The sequence below is a fragment of the Lissotriton vulgaris genome, chromosome 6 (assembly GCF_964263255.1).
Source record: "Lissotriton vulgaris chromosome 6, aLisVul1.2, whole genome shotgun sequence".
Taxonomy (NCBI): Eukaryota; Metazoa; Chordata; class Amphibia; order Caudata; family Salamandridae; genus Lissotriton; species Lissotriton vulgaris.
The window spans coordinates 1,289,868,576-1,289,889,626 of NC_141694.1; the positions used below are offsets into that span (position 1 = coordinate 1,289,868,576).

At 45.0% G+C, this 21,051-nt stretch overlaps 1 protein-coding gene across 1 annotated transcript in view; it reads left to right on the forward strand.

Annotated features, from left to right (window-relative positions):
- ADGB (androglobin) overlaps window positions 1-21,051 on the forward strand; it is a 1,363,241-nt gene that overhangs the window by 113,605 nt on the left and 1,228,585 nt on the right. The window contains exon 5 of the mRNA XM_086927423.1: window positions 4,598-4,804. Within this exon, the coding sequence (XP_086783549.1) occupies window positions 4,598-4,804 (207 nt within the window). The remainder of the gene's footprint in view (window positions 1-4,597; window positions 4,805-21,051) is intronic.

Consider the following 21,051-nt stretch of genomic DNA (forward strand, 5'->3'; position numbering starts at 1 on the left):
GCGTAAACTAAGTGTCCGCCTCAACTCTACAAGGTTTGTTTTCACAACGAAGGGTGACATGAGTAAACTTAGTTCAATGCACCAGCGCTAATTGTGAAAGTCAGGGTATTGTAGCCCTGCAGAACCCCACCCAGTACATAGTTGAGGTGCTGTCAATGCTTTTGGGTTACTAACAGTGAGCAGTAGTAATCCAAACAATTGTTCAATAATGATTTACGCACTCAAGAGCACTAGAAACAGAATATGCATTTCAACATATTTATTTTAAAACAGTTTAAAAATGGTCCAGGAACAGTCCTTTTATATTGTATCTAATCTACGCTGGATTTTGCAATGTCGCAATAGGAATGATTGATATAACCAATGAGCATCAAGGAGCTAGTCTAAGACACATTCCTTTAAACTTATAAGATAAAAGTATGACAATTTAGACTACACTATTTTGACTATTGTTCTTTGTTTGACCTTGAAATTGAGATAACAGGGCACTTGTTCTAGACAGATGTTGCATCAGGTGTTTTGTTGATGTCAGCAAATAAATGACTTGACACTTTCACAGTTCTTGGAAAGATAAGCACATACGGCATCTGTGTCAAAGGCAGTCATGTTGGTGAGTCTGCTGAAATATAGAAAAAGGAGCCTCAGCCTAGAAAAAAACGTATAGTCTTTAAGTCATAATGACACACAGTATCTGTGCCAAAGGTAAACAAGCTGGACAGGCTAACTAAAAGGAAGAGTGTGGCTAAAATGTAATCTGTCCTGTATGTATTTAAGACCCTAAAACTAAAATAAAGAAGCCTAAACCCAAGTGATTAAAATAGATAAAATAATAGAATTATGAAGGGAAACAGTCATAAGATTTATGACATTCCTGGAATAATTTCTAAAGTAAATAATCACTAAAGTATCACTGAAAGTGTTTCTGGTTGATCTTTCTTAGCAGACATATTCTATATTCATTTGCATAATAACAGCACATACCAGAAACATACATTTGATGAAATAGCAGTTCATCATCTGTTGCGTGTTCAATAACATGTCTTCATACTGAAATGAAAAAGGGGTCTCTGCACTGGAAGACATGAACCTTACAACACTCCCGCTAGAGAGTTGGGCATCAAAGAGACTGGGTTTAGAGTGGAGCAAATGACTAGGATGATGTGAGAGGCAGACAACAAGAGAATATTGTATTGGCATACCTGGCAGTAGACCATCATATCTTTGCCTGTCTCCGATCTTGCTTGAACAATTTAAAATCACTCTTGCATTCCGGGCTCCATACAAACCCAAATACTTTTTTGCATAGTTTACACATCTCCTGAATTTTCCATAAAATTCAACCACACACAGAAAAGATGCTACTTCTTCCCTACTACCAGGTGGACTCAATTTACAGATTATATCAACCAAATCGTCCTTTGGTTTTACAACAGACTACGTAAATGTGTGACCTAGGTATGAAATTTCTACTTTTCCAAATGTACACTTCTCCTTCCAGGTTGAGTGTGAGACCTGCATTGCAAAATCTTTCAAGTACTACCACAACCAGTTTGTTACGTTCTTCCCAGGATTCACCATAAATTAGCACATCATCCTGGAAACAACAAACCCCTTCCAAATTGTCAAGCATGAAATTTCTAACCCTCTGAATTACTGAGGCCTCCTATGCTAGGCAAAAGGGCATCCTCAAAAATTAGTATGCCCCCCATAGGTGTTATGTATGAAGTTAATGCTTGTGAATTGGGTTGTAAAGAAATCTGGTGATAAGCAGATGCTATATCAAGGCTAGTAAAAACTCTAGCACCTACCAAAGTATTCATCATCTCAGAGATGTTGGATAAAGGATATTTGTCATAAATGAATTGCTACGTAGGGTGTTCATGCTTCCACTATCACCACAAGCTACTCAGTGGCTTCAATCGGTGGAATAACACCAATGTATTCTAACCTGTCCAACTCTTTGCAAACCTCTTCATGTATGCTTAAAGGAATTTTCCTTCCTCTAGCTGTAATCAGTAAAGCTCCCAGTTTGAGTTTAATGCAGTGAATGCACTTTTTAATACATCCACATTTTTCAGTAAAAACCTTAGGAAAAATCTTTACAAAATCAGCACAGGTATGTTTAACTTGTATTACTACTGCTTGTGGTTTTGCATTGGAATCAAGAGAAACTCCAAATTTCTTCTGATGTGGCCATCCCAAAATATTCTCACCTTTAACTGCCACCGAAAACTTACCTGGAATTATACGACCAACATTTTCTACTCTTTCCATGAAATACCCTCTCATCTTGATTTCCTACCCACCATACCCTCCTGGTCTAATAGCTATACGATGTAATGGGAACATTTCCTGGAATACTTTCCCATATACTGAATCAGAAATAATTGTGATTTTGGCCTCTGAGTCAAAGAGCATCCTCAATCCCACATCATTCACTAACACTGCCCTCAGGATGGATCATATTCTTTTCCTCCACCTCTAGGGCCAATTTCTTCACTTCAACCCCACAGAATTGTTTATTTGTAATACTATCTCCACCACAACCTCTTTTACTTCATTTCAACAACAATTTAAAAATGCCCTCTGCGACCACATTGCTGTCACATAGCTTTTAGCGCCTGTCAACTACTATTTTTGGCTATATGCCCAAATTGTCTGCACTAAAAGCACTTGCCTTTGAAATTTCCTACATCTTTGGTTGTAGTTTTGACTTCAACAGTTTTAACCATTTCTTTGACAGTTTTTTCTTTGCTTAATTCCTCAACACAATTCAGTAGTGTTCAATTATTTTAGCAATGGTAAGTACATCTTTTAATGGTGGCTTGTCCTTCATCCACAACTCCTCTGGTTCTGGCACTTTTACAGTTTAGCAAGAATTGATATTGAATGCGTTCATCAAGCAGTGCCTCAAATGTACAAGATTCCGCTAACTTGCGTAAATCTGTCTCGTATTCTTCAATAGTCTCCTCGTCTCTCTGCACATGCCTGCCAAAATGGTAGTGTTCCAATGTAGTACTTGTGCAAGGAAAGTAATGTATGTCTAGATTTTTGGTTACCACTTCAAACTCATTAAGATCTTGGGCATCCCCTTACCCAATATGAGGATGATTTTCCACAAAGTCTTGTCCCTCGGCAAACAGCGTATGCATTAATAATGCCAATTTCTGCTCTGCACTCAATGTAGTGCCACATACCCTGGCATAATTATTGAAAAGTTTTCCCATTTAGCTCACTTCATTTGTTTTTCTCCTGGCTGGTCAGAAAAACTTGGAAGGCGTGATGTTCTGTGTAATGATTTAAGTCAAACAGCAAACAGGGAAGGCTTTAAAATACTCTTGACTGAGACACATCAAGAAGGAGAGGCTTTAAAAAACTATTGATATCAGTCTCAAGCAAGCAGCTCCTGGCCAGACTGACAGAAGAGGAAATAATACAAAAAGTTTGTAGACATCCTTTCAAAATAGATTAAAACCACATAGCCTGTCATGTCACCAGATGAAATGTGCTGTCCTCATTATTTTCATCCACCACAAATCTGTTCAGATGTTGTATCAATAGTTTCTTCTTTGATATAGAGATCATTACCATACAAATGAAGATGCCAACAGTCAAGACAACCGTCAACACGCACTGAGCTGACCTTTCCCAATTGGTAAAGCTTGTTTCTCAAAGTTTTCCCAATGCATAAATAAAGATAGCTGCCATTCGCGTTATTCTGCTTTCTGTGGGCGATAGAGCGTGTTACTGCAACTCTATCCGAAATACTCAAACTGGTGCCAAAACTACACGCTGTGTCCTGTTTCGTTGGACAATAGTACTTTGTGATACCATCCACTGGAAACTCTTGCCTGGAAAGTGCCAGAAGTAAAAAGCCTGATTCACTGACCTGTGCGCTGTACATAATTATTCTCATTCTAGATGGCGCACAACCCTCCTGCCATATGCAGCTGAGAGCATTGAGGAGGAGACCTTAGACCATCCAAAATCAGTCGTTGCTAGTGTGATGATCAAGGATAATGCTGCGGACATCAGAAAAGTACTGAGTAAACTGTATTTATTTCTGTCTCATCCACCTCTCAGCTCCAACTCACCCAACTGTCAAAAGCCCCCTCAAGACTCCACAGAGCATTGCATTCTAGAACCCTGTAAAGTCAAATAAACCAGCAGCTACGGAAAGGTGCAAGTCATGTACATATTTACTTGTTTGTATGGAAAGAACACCACAGAAGGGCCTTTTGAATGTGAGACCAAGCACCTAAATTCTTGTGGGCAATAACCAAAGTTAAGCACAGTAGGTTTCAAGCGGAGAGGTGCTTTGGTGTGAGGCTGGTCAAAGGCACACTCAGTCCTGTAGGCTCAGCAAAGATCAAGCCAGCTCCTGCATGTAGAACTTGTTGGGAAAGCCCATTCACTTGGTGGAGGTATTGTTTCAGTACACATCCCTGTTTGATTTCTAGAGTTTGTTTGCATGTAGCGTACAGACAACCATGCATTATTTCAACAGCGTTGACTTACGAAGACATCAGATTGTTATCTTTTAGTTTGTTTGTTACAAAGCATCTTTGTCCACAAGTCTTGTTTTATCTTTCCTCAGTTAATGCGATGGATCGTTAGTGAACTAAGCACAGTCTGGAAGATTTGCAATTCACCTACTTCAGCAGAGGATAAACCAAACACAACAGATCCTCCAGCACTTGTGTGGAAGCCTTGGGATCATTTATACGCTCTCTGCAAAGCAGTTAAGGGACATGTAGCTCTCTACAATAGCTACGGAAAGTATGTGGTAAAACTGTACTGGATGGTGAGTAATATCCTTTTATTCAGAAGCACAAATCTTCAATGTCACATTGGTATTTCCTTATAGACTTTTTGTGTATATTACAGATGAAATATGTAGGAAAGTAGGATCTGCTTCTTATGGTTACCCCCACTTTTTGCTTCATGTGGTGCTGTTTTTAGGTCTCGCCTGTCGATGCGCATGCGCATCGAGCAAGCGAGACTATTGCGAGTTATCCACTCTTTATCCACACTGCAAGGAATCGTGGCGATTCCTTGCAGTGCCCGTGACTTTTAAGGTCAATGCGCATGCGCATTGAGCTTATGCGCATGCGCATTGACCTTAAAAGCGCGTGCGCGTGCACGTCCGTCTCCTAACAACACACACACACCCTCTCCCCCGCTCCGCCCCCTCCCCGCCATGTCTGCCCCCTTCCCGCCGTCTCGCATTTCTCCTCCCCCCTCCCCTCTCTTCCTTCCGTCTTCCTGCGGTGTCGCACCTCTCCCCTCTCCGCCCCCTCCCCTCCCCTGCCCGCCCCCTCCCCTGCCCGCCGTGTCAAAGCAGGAATAAGGCATTTGTCCCGATGCTCAGTCTTAGTAAGTAGCTCAATGCTCACCTCTTCACACAATTCCTAGAAGAAACCTATAAATGATTACTGGTCCGTACAGCAAATGTGCATTTGTTATGTAATGCTGCAAAATTGTTCAATTTTCGTCCAATCTCGATGTAGTTCTATAATCAGCATTATTTTAGTTGCAAAATGGCAATCCCGGGCCATAATTTCAGACTGATTTGTTTGTAAACTCACCAACAATGCATAGTTCATGTTGGATGGGGTGTGTTTTCGTCTTTCTCTCCTCTCTAAGCCTTTTTGGGTTTCAATATCACCAGGATGTTTTGGCAGGGAGCCATCTGGTGCCAGGACGTTTTTTTTCTGCTTTTGCAGTAGCAGACTCATCCGGATTCAACACACACACACCCTCTCCCCCGCTCCGCCCCCTCCCCGCCATGTCTGCCCCCTTCCCGCCGTCTCGCATTTCTCCTCCCCCCTCCCCTCTCTTCCCTCCGTCTTCCTGCCGTTTCGCACCTCTCCCCTCTCCGCCCCCTCCCCTGCCCGCCCCCTCCCCTGCCCGCCGTGTCAAAGCAGGAATAAGGCATTTGTCCCGATGCTCAGTCTTAGTAAGTAGCTCAATGCTCACCTCTTCACACAATTCCTAGAAGAAACCTATAAATGATTACTGGTCCGTACAGCAAATGTGCATTTGTTATGTAATGCTGCAAAATTGTTCAATTTTCGTCCAATCTCGATGTAGTTCTATAATCAGCATTATTTTAGTTGCAAAATGGCAATCCCGGGCCATAATTTCAGACTGATTTGTTTGTAAACTCACCAACAATGCATAGTTCATGTTGGATGGGGTGTGTTTTCGTCTTTCTCTCCTCTCTAAGCCTTTTTGGGTTTCAATATCACCAGGATGTTTTGGCAGGGAGCCATCTGGTGCCAGGACGTTTTTTTTCTGCTTTTGCAGTAGCAGACTCATCCGGATTCAACACACACACACCCTCTCCCCCGCTCCGCCCCCTCCCCGCCATGTCTGCCCCCTTCCCGCCGTCTCGCATTTCTCCTCCCCCCTCCCCTCTCTTCCCTCCGTCTTCCTGCCGTGTCGCACCTCTCCCCTCTCCGCCCCCTCCCCTGCCCGCCGTGTCAAAGCAGGAATAAAAATGGTTATAATTTGAGATAACCGTCGTTTGAAATTTCAAAAGCATGCTTCTCTGGTGCAGCCAATGCAGCCTGAAACTCTTTACCTCCTAATATGAGGCATTTGTCCCGATGCTCAGTCTTAGTAAGTAGCTCAATGCTCACCTCTTCACACAATTCCTAGAAGAAACCTATAAATGATTACTGGTCCGTACAGCAAATGTGCATTTGTTATGTAATGCTGCAAAATTGTTCAATTTTCGTCCAATCTCGATGTAGTTCTATAATCAGCATTATTTTAGTTGCATCGATCTGCACAGATTTGCCTCAACCCTCAACCCCTCACCCTCAACCCCTCACCCTCAACCCCTCACCCTCAACACCTCACCCTCAACCCCTCACTCACCCTCACTCTCCCTCACTCACCCTCACTCACCCTCACTCACCCTCACTCTCACTCACTCACCCTCACTCACCCACCCTCACTCACCCTCACTCACCCTCACTCACCCTCACCCCCTCACTCACCCTCACTCATCCTCACTCACCCTCAACACCTCACCCTCACCCACCCTCAACCCCTCACGCTAACTCACATTCACCCTCACTCACCCTCACCCTCACTCACCCTCACTCTCACTCACCCTCAACCCCTCACTCACCCTCAACCCCTCACTCACCCTCAACCCCTCACCCTCACCCTCACTCACCCTCAACACCTCACCCTCACTCACCCTCAACACCTCACCCTCACTCACCCTCAACCCCTCACCCTCACTCACCCTCAACCCCTCACCCTCAACCCCTCACTCACCCTCACTCATCCTCACTCACCCTCAACCCCTCACCCACCCTCACTCACCCTCAACCCCTCACCCTCACTCACCCTCAACCCCTCACCCTCACTCACCCTCAACGCCTCACCCTCAATCACCCTCAACCCCTCACCCTCACCCACCTTCACTCACCCTCACCCTCACTCACCCTCACTCACACTCACCCTCACTCACCCTCACCCACCCTCAACCCCTCATCCTCACTCACCCTCAACCCCTCATCCTCACTCACCCTCAACCCCTCACCCTCACTCACCCTCAACCCCTCACCCTCACTCACCCCCACTCACCCTCAACCCCTCACCCTCAACCCCTCACCCTCACTCACCCTCACTCACCCTCAACCCCTCACCCACCCTCAACCCCTCACCCTCACTCACCCTCAACCCCTCACCCTCAACCCCTCACTCACCCTCACCCTCAACCCCTCAGCCTCACCCTCTACCCCTCACCCTCACTCACCCTCACTCACCCTCAACCTCATGCTAAAGATTTACAAAAAAACCCATAAACAATTCTAAAAGCACTAACTCTAATGCTGCGAGACCTATTGCATTTCTAATGCTTGTTGACTAGTCCGACTGGGTTCCTGCTCATCAGGACCCCAGTCTATCTGCTTTCTATCTAATTTGTTATGTCATTTACTTAGGCACCCTCCAGATTGGTTACTGGGGTACCCTTGTCAGTCCCTAGTATATGGTACCCATGTACACAGGGCATAGGTACTCAAGAGGCCTCCCATGGGCTGAAGCATATGTTATGCCAACCATGAGAGGCCATGCTAAATGGAACTTAAGGCCTGCCATTGCAGACTGTATAAGTTGGTGCATGCACCACTTACTTAAGATATAGGTTACTATATCTAAGGGTCACTACACTTAAAACCTATAAATTACCCCTATAGTCGCTTTAACAATCCTGAAGGCAGGGTGCTTAGTTCTAAGTGAGAAGGTGCCGCTGCATGAGCATGACACCCCTGCAGCTTACGGAGTCCATTCTCCCGGGTTGTTAGTGCTGCAGCCATTTATGACATCTAGAGTGGCATTATTCGACCCCGTGATGACCAATTCTAAAATGGCTGACAGTAACCCTGTCGTGTTTGGTGTCAAATAATGTGGAATCATACCCCCACACCGATAACCGGTGTGGTAAGTATGATTCCACCTGCTGATCCGAGATTAAGCAGGGGAAGGCAGACAATAGACATATTATCACAGGGAGGTGTATCCACCTCCAAGACAGGATTTAGTGTATTAGGCCTGGGTGGGTGCATTTGCCAGCAACCGAAAGACTGCATTAGGGGCACATTTGGTGTCCTTGTGCTTAGTCCAGTTCAAACCAGTCCTAGGAGCCGCTGGCTCCTGCTCTGGCGTGAAACTGGACAAAGGACATGGGAGTAACCTCCCCACTGTCTAGACCCTCCCCTGGGAGGGTCTCCGGAATCTGTCCAATCCTCTCCCGTGGGTACAAAAGGGCTTACCTGGCTGTAGGACCCTAGATTTGACATGGACAAGATTCTGAACCAGAAACCACTAAATTCGACCGTCTGGACACTCTGGACTTCGTTGGAATTCATTTGGGCCCGACTTCGTCTCCCTCTTAGTCTGTGCCCATGCACCATACAGGCTCCGTGCAGGATCTGTGGAGCATCAAGGACAACTGAAGATATCTCCCTTGGAGTGAAGGAGTCACTCCCCTAACCACAGGCGCCACATCACGACTGACTGGTATGCTGCTCCTAAGCTCCTCCAGACTCCAAAGGGTTCAGCAACACAAGAGGTGGGTTTCTACATTCCTCGAGGTCCGAGCTGCCCTCTCACTAAGTTTAAAGCCATAATCCCTTGTGGGGGCTGCAATACCCATGCCACTGTGCACTGCGTACTTTTTCAAGTGCATATGCTTGTTGGCGTTTCCAGAACAAGTTCACTGGGCTTCAAACAGCCCCAAACTCTGGCAATATTTCCTACAAAGAACTCCGACCTCCTCACACCGAGTGTTCCTAGGGCTGTTGAAACTGCTCGATGTCCACTCGGAACTCCTGTGCCTCCGGCCTGTGGGTTCACTTGAGATTCAACACTGCTTTTCTTGGGCTCCCCTGGTTGCTCCAGACTTGCCCTGTCTCCCCTGTGGTTGGTGAGTCTCCTGGACCTTGCTGGTCCAAACCGTAACCTTCCTTGACCTTCTGCATTGGTTGCCGCTGCCAAGGCTTGTTGGTGCTCCCACTGGACACCAACCCCTCAGCACTCTACATCCTTCGTGGGACAGCTCACGTACGGCTCCTGGTTGTCCTCGACTTCTCCTGGTCCCTGAGACTGCAGAGTCAAGAACCCCCTTGTTGGACTTGGCCCTTCTGGCAGGTTCACCCCTAAACTTTTTGCTTTTAATATGTGACCTGGTGTTAGTGATTTTTGGTTTCGGCACACTTTACCACTGTGTCCCAGGGTTAAGTGCAGGCGTGTGGTAAGGTTGGCCTGCCCTCCCATAGGAATGCATGGGGAATGTATGTGTCCATGTTAGTTCCTGAGGTGTGGGGAGTGCAGGCTCGAGTTTGGTATGTGCGGACTCGTGTGATTAAATGCTGCGCGATGATGTGTGCGGCGTGAATGTACCTAGTGTGGAAGTGCCACTTCTAGAAGTTGGCATGTCTGTGTAAATTATGTGAATTGGCTGTCTGGCTTGTGATTGGCTATTGCTGGCTGGTGAGCCTGGCTCCAGGAGTCAGGATGGGTCTGCCCCAGTGGTGAATGGGAGATCTGCATGTTGAAGGCCGGGGAGGAGTGCACCTGGGACCTGAATAGGGCTGGGCTTTCCCCACACAGTGCTGGCTCCGCCCTTGTGGTGTGTCTAATGTCCCTAGCCTGGCCAGTGAATGGAAAGGGTGGCTGAGCACTAACCCTGTGAAGAACCAGGCCTTTAAGGGCCTAGCGGCGCAGGGCACGCCAAAATCTCAGAGTTCACCTGCTTTGTTGTACAGAGACACGGGACACTCTGTTAAGCGTAGACAACAGGATGTATTAGCTGCAGCTATGCACAGTGATCCTAGAAGTACACCAATGGTATGTTCTCAGGAGACTGCCCCTTTACTCCTGGGCTCACAGTCTTGTATATTCTTTTACATCTGCATAAGAACACTCCCAATGCGCAAAATTTAAACCAATGAAAAGATATGTTTTTTGGGAAAAACAAGACGTCACATGATTAAATTATCCACCACCTAGGTCATGTTTTAACTAACCCCCACAGGTGATACAATAATGGTGTCCCTGAGTTAATCAACAGTGGTAGACATGTTTGTGTATTGCAGAAAAGGCTAATTTGCAAGGTAAGATAAGGCGGGAAGAAGGACAATGAAAACCAACAGATGGTTTGAAACAAGGATTAGTGAGTCAAGACAAGAATACTGAAGGCCAACAGATAATTTGGATAAGGATTAGTGAGTCGGACTGATTCCTGGAATTGACTTCACCTCAAGGATAGAGGTGTTAGTTGATACGTGGCAGTACGAAGGGCAAGAGTTCTCTGTTCGCCACGTTGCCGGAGTGAGGGCAACACAAAATAGCGGTGCAATACAAAATGGAGTCGGAACCAAATTTCCTCAGACCCTCCTTTTGCCATTACGCAGGCAATATATAAACTTACGTTAATCTGAGTCTATTTTGATGGCCATAATGTCTTTAAGCTGTTGTTGCAACATCATTTGTATGTTTTCTGTTTTCTGCGGAATAGGTCTTGGCAGCACACACATGGTGACACAAAAGCCACAGATGGTGGGTCCACATTGTAGGCAGAGGCAACATGAAAAGACAATGGCTAAAATCATTCCAATGAATGTCAGTATCTTCTATCCCCATGTGGACAGTAATCCCCAAAACCATCCCATCAGAGACCAACTTCCTTCGTGAATGGACTCAACAATGTGGTGTAATTTAGAGATGGTCTGGTATACTGTAGGTGCGTTATCAGGTATGTAAACGCAACAACTAGATCCAATCAACTTACAGACTCCACCACGATCTGCAAGAATGATGTCTAACACCATTCTGTTTTGTAATGTCATAAGGCGATCCGCCTGAAGCTCGGCGGTGATATTACCCAGTGCTCCAACAGTTTCATTAATTGTTGCTTCAACTACTCGAATGAGATGCCTGATGTTTCTACTGTTGGCCATAGGGCCCCAAAATGGGAGGAATCCTTTAAGGAAGTCGCCTCCTTCTTGTCCTGCTGTGTCTTTTTGATTAAAGACATCTCTCTTGAACTTATTTCTATGATGTCCTGAAGGGGCGGTATATGTTGGAGGGAGGAGAAAAGCTATATAACAAGTTCCTGAGAAATCGGCTGGTAGCCATGTATAGGCTCTGTCATGGCAAACAAAATATGTTCCTCGGGACGCTACCAGTGGTGGAGACGTTTGAGATGCATAGGTATAGGTGATGTTACAAGTGCTCATTCCCAATTGGGCCTTACGGCTTTGACCATTTCCTTGGAGACATAGGTGACCTTGATGGGGTACAGTATATATAGGTGGGGATATTTTCCTTTTGGCTCTGTCGGTAAGACTAGTAACGTAATGTGTCACATTCCAATCAATGTATGCTTGTCGTTGATCAGTAGGGAATTCATTAAATTTGTTATAATGTTTTGACATAGCCACTATTCCTTTTATTAGTGCGTCATGACGAACGTCAACTCCATCCCTATATGGACCAACAGGATGTCGATGTTGGTTCTCATAGGCATTGGCAAACATAGAGGTGTAAGCCCAAGTGGATCCTTTAAGGGAGAAGGGTAGAACTAAATATGGCATTCCTTTATCTGTATTAGGGGGTAAAAGTCCACATACCCAGCAATAGGTGGTTTTGATTGCCAATTGATGCTGGTGTAACAATTGAAGAAAGGAATTGTTGAAATACTCCATTCTCCTAATTTGCTCATGCTCTGGTAGTGTACAAAATTGGTGTGGGGAAGCAGTAGTGCGAAAAGGTATGGGCTTGGAGGTAGATATATGCTTGTGCTGTACAATGTGAACAATCCAACCCACACACGCTAATATAATACATAAAGAGATTAAAACACACAAGGTTATACTACATTTGGTATATAATAATTTGCAATATTTTTTCATTATATTATTTTCATCATTTTTCTCTAACATAGCAGAATCCATCTTCTAAGTGTTGCTCGTGGCAGTCTTCCTTTTTCACTTAGTCGTGATTATCAGCCGTCCTATGACACTGCAAGTCCCGCAGACCTATTTCCACAACTCGGGTCACTAACTAAGACTCTTACCAGGACCCTGCATCCTAATTAGATGGTCAGCGTTACAAAAAGCAGAAGTTTCTTAATTGTCCTTAGTTACTTTAGATCTCAAATTGTATCTAGTTTTGTTCGGCACAGTTTGTTTCTGAAAAAGTGTTTCTGGATTAGTTGTGTTTAACCTCAGATGTGGTGGGACAGCTTCTTGCAAAACATCATCATCTTCTTTTCCAGACTGAGTCCAATATAGGTGTGCATCGCTAAAAGGTACAAATTGGGGTATTCTTTCACTTTCAAAATCACCAATACCTTCGCGGACCCACTGGTCATAAGGTAACGGCAAGGGTACATTTTTGCAATGCACACCATGGATCCAGTTATTTTTGCCAACCACCTATACAGCTGTACATATGGTGAGTAAGACCTGGCAAGGCTTTCTCCAGCGAGGTTCCAAATTCTTTGATCGCTGAAAATTTTTCACACACACCGAGTCCCCTGGATGTATGCCATGTCCAGGATCAGTTGCAGCCTGAGGCAAGGCGTCTTGTACCTGTTGGTGAAGAACACGTAATTTAGTGGTGAGGTCATGTAAATAATCAATTAACAATGTATACTCTATTTCAGAATATTTCTTTGGTCTTGGGACTCCCCAAACATTTGCTGGGCGTCCAAACACAACCTCGTAGGGAGACTGAGTCCGATACGGGAATGAACAGGTGTTCGAGAGGACAATAGTGCTAAGGGTAAAGCATCGGGCCAAGCAAGACCCGTGCTGGCCTGTATTTTTGCTAGTTTGAGTTTGAGAGTACCATTATAGCATTCCGCTAAGCCTGCTGACTGAGGGTGATTTGCTGCATGAAATTTCTGTCTTATTCCAAGACCTGCACATACTTTCTGCATTATCTGACCTATAAATTCACTTCCATTATCACTCCAAAGGATTCGAGGCAGACCGATCCTTGGGATAAACTCCTTCAAAAGGAATTTGGCTGTAGATAGAGCAGTATTATCCTTTAGGGGGTAGGCCTCTATCCATCTGGAAAAGGCACACACTACCACAAGGACATACTTGAGATTGTTGCATCGCCCCATGTGAATATAGTCTATTTGCAACACTTCAAAAGGATATGTTGGAGGAGCAAAATGACTTGCTGGGGTCGGTGTTCTTTTTCCTGGGTTATGCATCAAACAAACAATACAGGCCTAGATGTAGGTAATTTCATTTTACCACTTCTTAAATACAGAATTTTACCGATTCGGTATTTAAGAAGTGGTAAAATAGAGGGGGGGGGGGGGTGTAGGTATTACAGAATCGGTAAATACCGAATCGTTAAGATTCGGCATTTACCGATTCTGTAAATACCGATTCGGTAATGCCCATTGATCAATGGGCATTACCGAATCGGTATTTACCGATTTGGTAAATACCGATTCCAGCAAGGGTGCAGGGGGTGTCACTTTGACAACCTCTAGCACCCCAAATACAGGCTTGTGTGCAATTTGGCACACATACATGCCCTAAGGGCATGTCTGTGTGTCACATTGCACAGGTGTGCATGCACAGTTGCACAGATGCACACTCGAATTCGGTATTTTACCACACAATAGGATTGTGTGGTAAAATACCGACTCTTAAGGGCCTGTGGCACTGTAAACTGTGCCACCTACATTTGTAATTACAGAATCAGTATATTTACCGATTCAGTAATTTACCGAATTGGTAATTTTACCGATTCTGTAATTTTCAGCCCCCTACATCTGAAAACCCTAATACCGGTCGGAAACGGCCGAAATCAGCCATTTCCGACCAGTATTAGGGCTCCTACATCTGGCCCACAGTGTTTAACTAGGTTGTCTGCACATTTTGGAATACCCTCATTCTGCCATACAGGAGCCAGAAATGTACATAATCCTTTAGTACTGATGTGGGCTGGACCATGTGCCATAGTAACAACCGGAAGCACATAGGCATCTGGTAATAGCCAGCGCTGATGTTCAGATAATTCTATCCAACATCCTGTTGCATCTAACATTCCTTTAGTCTCTTTCCACTCACTTAACTCTTTCTCTGTAACTTCTTCCTGAATCATTTTCACACTTCTATTGTGTCCTCACACATCCCTCCTTGTCTGATCCATCTAGCAGGGCCTGCAACATACATGCAGCTTGTAACATCTCTAGCTGTTTCTTTCTCTGTCTGATCTGCAAACGCATTTCCTTGATCCACATCATCAGTAATCTTCTTATGCGCACTACACTTGATAATTGCTATCTGAGTAGGCAAGGTAAGTGATTCGAGAAGGTCATTCACCAAAACGCCATGCTGTATCTTAGCACCATGGGACCGTGAGAATGGCTCTCTCCCTCCATAAACGGCCAAAACTATGGGCCACTCCAAACGCATATTGACTATCGGTGAACACATTCTCTCTTTTTCCTTTAGCCAATACACAAGCTCTAGTAAGAGCTATTAATTCAGCTGCCTGAGCTGAATTCTGTTTAATACGTGTAGTTTCTACAATTGTATACAAAGTCGTAATTGCATAGGCTGAGGTCGTTTCACCATTTGGGAGCTTAAAACAAGAGCCATCAACCCAACCCATCCATGTTCTTTGCCCCATTCTACCTGCTGATTGAATACTAATCGCGCCTGAAATAATTTTTTTTAAAAAGTGTACCATATTTTAAATAGTGTGTTTTTACATTCTGTGCTTACCTCGAGACGAGACTACTTCGCCGCCGAGGCTTATTTACTGGTACCACGCCGACTTAGCCAGGCGCTGGGAAACTCCAGGCACAATTTCAGGGGCCATCTTGGGAAGGGAAGGCTGAACCGAGACCTCGGCGCCCCTCCCGCCCTCCGTGGTTACTTAAGGAAGAGTCCTCTCTGTTCCCAGTGATTCTGTTTTGTTACCCCTCTGAGGCGGAAAGCCGGAGGCATTTTGTGTTCCATGTTCTTTGCCCCATTCTACCTGCTGATTGAATACTAATCGCGCCTGAAATAATTTTTTTTAAAAAAGTGTACCATATTTTAAATAGTGTGTTTTTACATTCTGTGCTTACCTCGAGACGAGACTACTTCGCCGCCGAGGCTTATTTACTGGTACCACGCCGACTTAGCCAGGCGCTGGGAAACTCCAGGCACAATTTCAGGGGCCATCTTGGGAAGGGAAGGCTGAACCGAGACCTCGGCGCCCCTCCCGCCCTCCTCCGTCACCATCTATATGTATATAAACAAGGGACCCACCCGACCGCGCAGCGGGCGGGCGCAGCGGGCGCGCCGATGGCGCGCCGAAGGCGCGCCTAAGGCAAGCCCGTCTGCGCCCGTCCGCGCCGGGCCTAGGGCCACCCCCCCTGGTTCACTTGACTCTCCTCACCGCATTATTTACTCCTCCGCTCAGCTCCAGCATCTTCGCCCGTTGTGCAATCGAACCTGCTCGATATTTCATCCTACCACCCTGTCAACCAGCACAGTCATATACTGTCCTAGCTGTCATAATATGATCCCCTCTAAACCTTCGGAAAGCAAGCCCCATATCTTGAAACCCCATGTTATAGCCCTCACGAACGTCCGCTCACTGGGCAAACACAGCCAGGACATTCATGATTTAATCCAAGATTATAAGATTGACCTTTTATTTATGACCGAAACCTGGATGGGCCAAGCTTCCGATCCAGACTTAGTCATAGCTGTTCCGGTGGGATACACTACCCATAGGCTAGATAGGCAAATCAAGAAAAAGGGAGGTGGTATCGCCATTATTGCCCGTGACACTTACACTGTAAGGTTCACTATTATCCCACAGATTTTTTGTGAAGCTATTGAGTTTGCAATTAAAATGTCTCCTTCCTACACTTTTAGAGGGATTCTCCTCTATCGCCCTCCAGGGCCAAGAACTGATTTTATCGATGCATTTAGGTCGACGCTGGAAGTATCTGCATTAGACAACTCTTTCACCATTTTGGGTGATTTTAATTTCCATTTTGACGACCTTGATAATCCTGACTCAGCAACATTATTAGCTGATCTAGCTACATTTGGCCTTGCCCCCCTGGTTCATGCCCCCACGCATGATGGAGGTCACATGTTAGACGGTATCTTCACCAATGCTACAGGTTTTCAAGCTACACAAATACTTCCGTTAACCTGGTCCGACCATCATCTCATTCTGACAGCGATACAAATACGTGACCCTCCACCCAATCAATCGAATTCTACCCCTCGTCAATCATATCTGGCTTGGGAGAATATGGGTGAATGTAGGTTTAAAAATCTCCTTACAGCTACCACTCCCTTGCTATCTACTGACCCTAACACTGCTACTTCCCAATTCAACAACTGGGTAAGTTTAGCAGCTAAGGATCTGGTTCCCGTTAAGCTACGCTCACGGAACAGATCCACCCCTTCGGCCCCATGGTATACGGATGATTTACGCAAACAAAAACAACTGTGCCGCAACAGAGAGAGACACTGGAGGAAAGACTACTCTCAGGAGTCAAAAGTTTTGTACAAAGAGTCAGTGGCCTCATACAAATATCTCATTATAGAAGCCAAGAAAATGTACTACTGTCACAAAATTGAATCTGCACAAAATTCCAACAAATGTCTGTATGAAACCACCAAACAGCTTGCCGGCTCCTCTGTTGATCTTACTCCCCCACCGTCTCAAATGATCTGTGATGCTTTGTCTAAGTTTTTCTTTAGCAAGGTTGACGACATTTATCGAATCTTCGCTAATACTACCATTAGCTCTCACGACCTGTTCTTCATCAGTTCAGTGACGTTACAGGCCCACAGGTTCTAGACACTATATCTTCCATTAAATCAGGATCGGCTCTGGACCCGTGCCCGTTGAAGGTTATGCGGCCCATCATGGATGTAGTCTTTACATCCATAACAGAGATTTGTAATTCCATGTTCTCCACGGGTATCTTTCCAGATATCCTCAAGAGAACAATTATAAAACCGCTCCTTAAGAAATCCAATCTAGATAAAGAAGAACCTAAAAGTTATCGGCCTATTGCCAGCTTGCCTCTCTTGGCGAAAATAGCGGAAAAAACCATGAATACCCAACTCTCCTTCTTTATAGAGGAGAATAAAAAGCTGGATGATTCGCAGTTTGGCTTTCGCCGATGTCATGGTACTGAGACCGCCCTGGTCAAGGCGGCGGATGATATTAGATCTATCCGGGATGCAGGAGGCTCGGCCATCCTGATTCTACTGGACCTATCGGCAGCCTTCGACACGGTCGACCATGTTATCCTGGTCGACCGTGTCGAGAAAATGGGCATCCGAGGCAATGCCAAAAATCTTATTGCCTCTTTCTTGGCTAATAGGACCCAGATTGTCACCGTGGGACCTTTTGAATCCTCTCCCCTGTCATTACCTTGTGGAGTTCCTCAGGGCTCATCCCTCAGTCCGACACTCTTTAATATTTATGTGTCGGACCTTGCCAAAGTCATCAGGGCACACGGGATGAGCCTGACGTCCTACGCTGATGATACCCAATTGGTCCTAGCGGTCAAGAACGATGGGCCACAAAGAGCCAACATGCTTACTCAGGGCATGCAGGCAATTAGCAGTTGGATGGCCCACAACTGCCTGAAATTAAATTCCGAGAAATCTGAAGTGGTAGTTTTCGGCAATCTCTCCCCAGAGTGGTCCTCTTCATGGTGGCCCCCGTCCATGGGCCAGCCTCCGGACCCAGTTGACAAAGTCAGGAATCTGGGTGTCATGTTTGACAACCGTTTGAATTTCCTACCTCATGCCAACCAGATCTCCTCCTCTGCCTTCTACAAACTTCGGCTCATCAAGAAAATTATGCCCTTTCTGCCTGAACATCTTGCTAAAACCCTGGTGAGCGCTCTGGTCCTCTCCACCCTAGATTACTGTAACGCCTTGTTTCTGGGTGCTCAGGAGAGAGTGCTTGCCAAAATGCAGGCTATTCAAAATGCAGCGGCAAGGCTACTAGGGCGTATTCCGAAATTTCAACCGGTCTCACCAACCATAAGACAACTTCATTGGCTTCCGGTGGAAAAGAGGATAAAGTTTAAGGCATTGTGCTTGATATACAAGGCCTTACATAATGCCGGACCAGCGTTCTTTACCCAGAACTTAATCCTCTACTGCCCGTCTAGAACACTGCGATCCTCTAGCTCCCTTGATCTGGTGGTCCCCCGCACCAAAACAGTCAACTGGGGTGACAGACGATTTCTGGTGGCGGCACCAAGATTGTGGAACACACTCCCTCAATCGATAAGGACCAGTTCCTCCCTCTGGTCTTTCCGAAAAAGCGTTAAAACCTGGCTTTTTAACATCTGATGAACCCTACAGTTTTTTTGGTGTCTTTATGGGAAAAACATTTCAGTTATCTAGCGCCGAGATGCCTAAGGGCCTTTGTTCGCGCTCTACAAGTGTTATAATAAATAAATATAATAAATAAATAAGGTTTCATCTGGATTCGAGAGTGGAGTATCTTTTAGATCAATTCTACCTTTTGTCTCCTCCTCTGTACGGAAGAAACAATCATGTTGTTCTTGAGTATTTGCTTCTACTGGAATCGGTAACAGTGTGGCTGGGTTTAGGGTATTGCATCGTTTTATATGCACATGACTAGCAAAAAGTGTCAGTTCGTACCCGGAGAAACGGGCACCAGTAAGATGCTGGGTCTTTGTCCTATTTAGGAGTATATCTACTGCATGTGGTACCATGACAATAAGAGTATTATTTAACACCAACCCAGCAGACTGGCGAATGGAAACTGCTGTTGCTTCTGTAGCTCTCAAGCAACTGGGCAATGCCTTGGCCTCTGGGTCTAGTGTGGCTGAAAAATAGGCACATGGGCGTTGTTCATCCCCAAATTGTTGTGTTAAAACTGACAATGCACAACCTTCTCTTTCATGGACATAAAGTATAAAAGGCGTACTGTAATCAGGAGTACCTAGTACAGTAGCAGAACACAGGACAGTACGTAAATCATTAAAACTTTTCTGACATTCTGCAGTCCAAGGGAGAGGTTGAGGTGTATCTTTAAGAGTGAGTGCTAACAAAGGTTTTGCCAACAGAGAAACATTCGGAATCCATTGTCTACAATAAGAGGTAATGCCCAGGAAGGCACGCACCTCCTTTTGGGTATTTGGTACAGACATTTGAGCAATTGCTTGGATACGTTCCGGTATTAATTGTATTCACTCCTTTGACAAGAGATGACCCAAGTAAGTGACTTTTTGGCAGCAATATTGCATCTTAGAGAGTGAAACCTTGTGGTCAAAATTAGCCAAGTGTCGTAACAATGTATTAGTAGAGTGTTAACAAATGTCCTCTGAATCAGCAGAAATCAATAGATCATCTACATATTGGATAAGGGTGACACCTGGAGGTAGAGAATAGCCTTGAGGAGCACGTGTGAATCGGAAACTTCGGCCTCCCAAAGAGAAGCCAAAAATATCTACTTTCTTTGGAAATGGGAACACTGAAGAATGCATTTTTTATATCGACAACAGAAAACCAAGTAGCAGAAGCAGGTACCGTTGTCAATAGGGCAGTGATATCTGGGACAACAACAAATTGGGGTACAACAATCTTGTTGACCTCCCGGAGATCGATCACAAAGCGATAAACGGGAGGTTGGGAAGGATCAGTACGTTTAAGCATAGGTATAACAGGACTATTGCATATATTTCCTCTAGTCTCTTCAATTACACATTTCTGAACCAAATCATAAATAATAGCCAAAAGAGCTTTTTGACCATCGCTGGAAACTTTGTACTGGGGAATGCGTGGTAACTTTATATTGAGTTTGAGGGTAACAACGTAAGGCGGGATTTTCAAAAGGCCAACATCATTAGGACCTGTAGCCCAAAGAGTGGTAGGAAGAGAATGCAATTCAGGGGAAGTTCGTCTTTAGACAGATACACTGGGGAAATCAATTCTCTACCTAAAGTGAGGTGTACACCAGAAGGAGAACAATGTAGGGTTGCATACAATCTTTTTAATAAATCCAGACCCAACAGATTTTCACCACAACCAGTTGTTAAGATTAGTGGAGCCTCTATATCATAAGGACCTATCGAGATGGGCAAAGGTTGAGAAATTGGTTTTTTGACTGGAGCGCCAGAAAATCCTACGGAAATATTTGTTAAGCCGGACAAAGGTGCCCCAGGGAGTTTAGAGTGGATGATAGAACTCTTAGTTGTCCAATAGAAATGGCTCAGAAACACCTAATGTAATTACCTCAACATAAGGCCCATTCTGATCCACTGGAACTGATATGACTCCCTCACTTTGTCTATGGCTGTCCTAGCTGGTATGGAAATCTTGACTCTCATTCTCAATAAAATAATTATCATTATAGTATTGAGCAGATTGAGTATTTTGTTGATCAAAATAATTCATGGAAGTATGAGGGGAAAAAGAACGCTGATGCTGATCATAAGATGACCTACCTCATCCCCTACCCCTAAGTGTTGACTGATAGCCACCT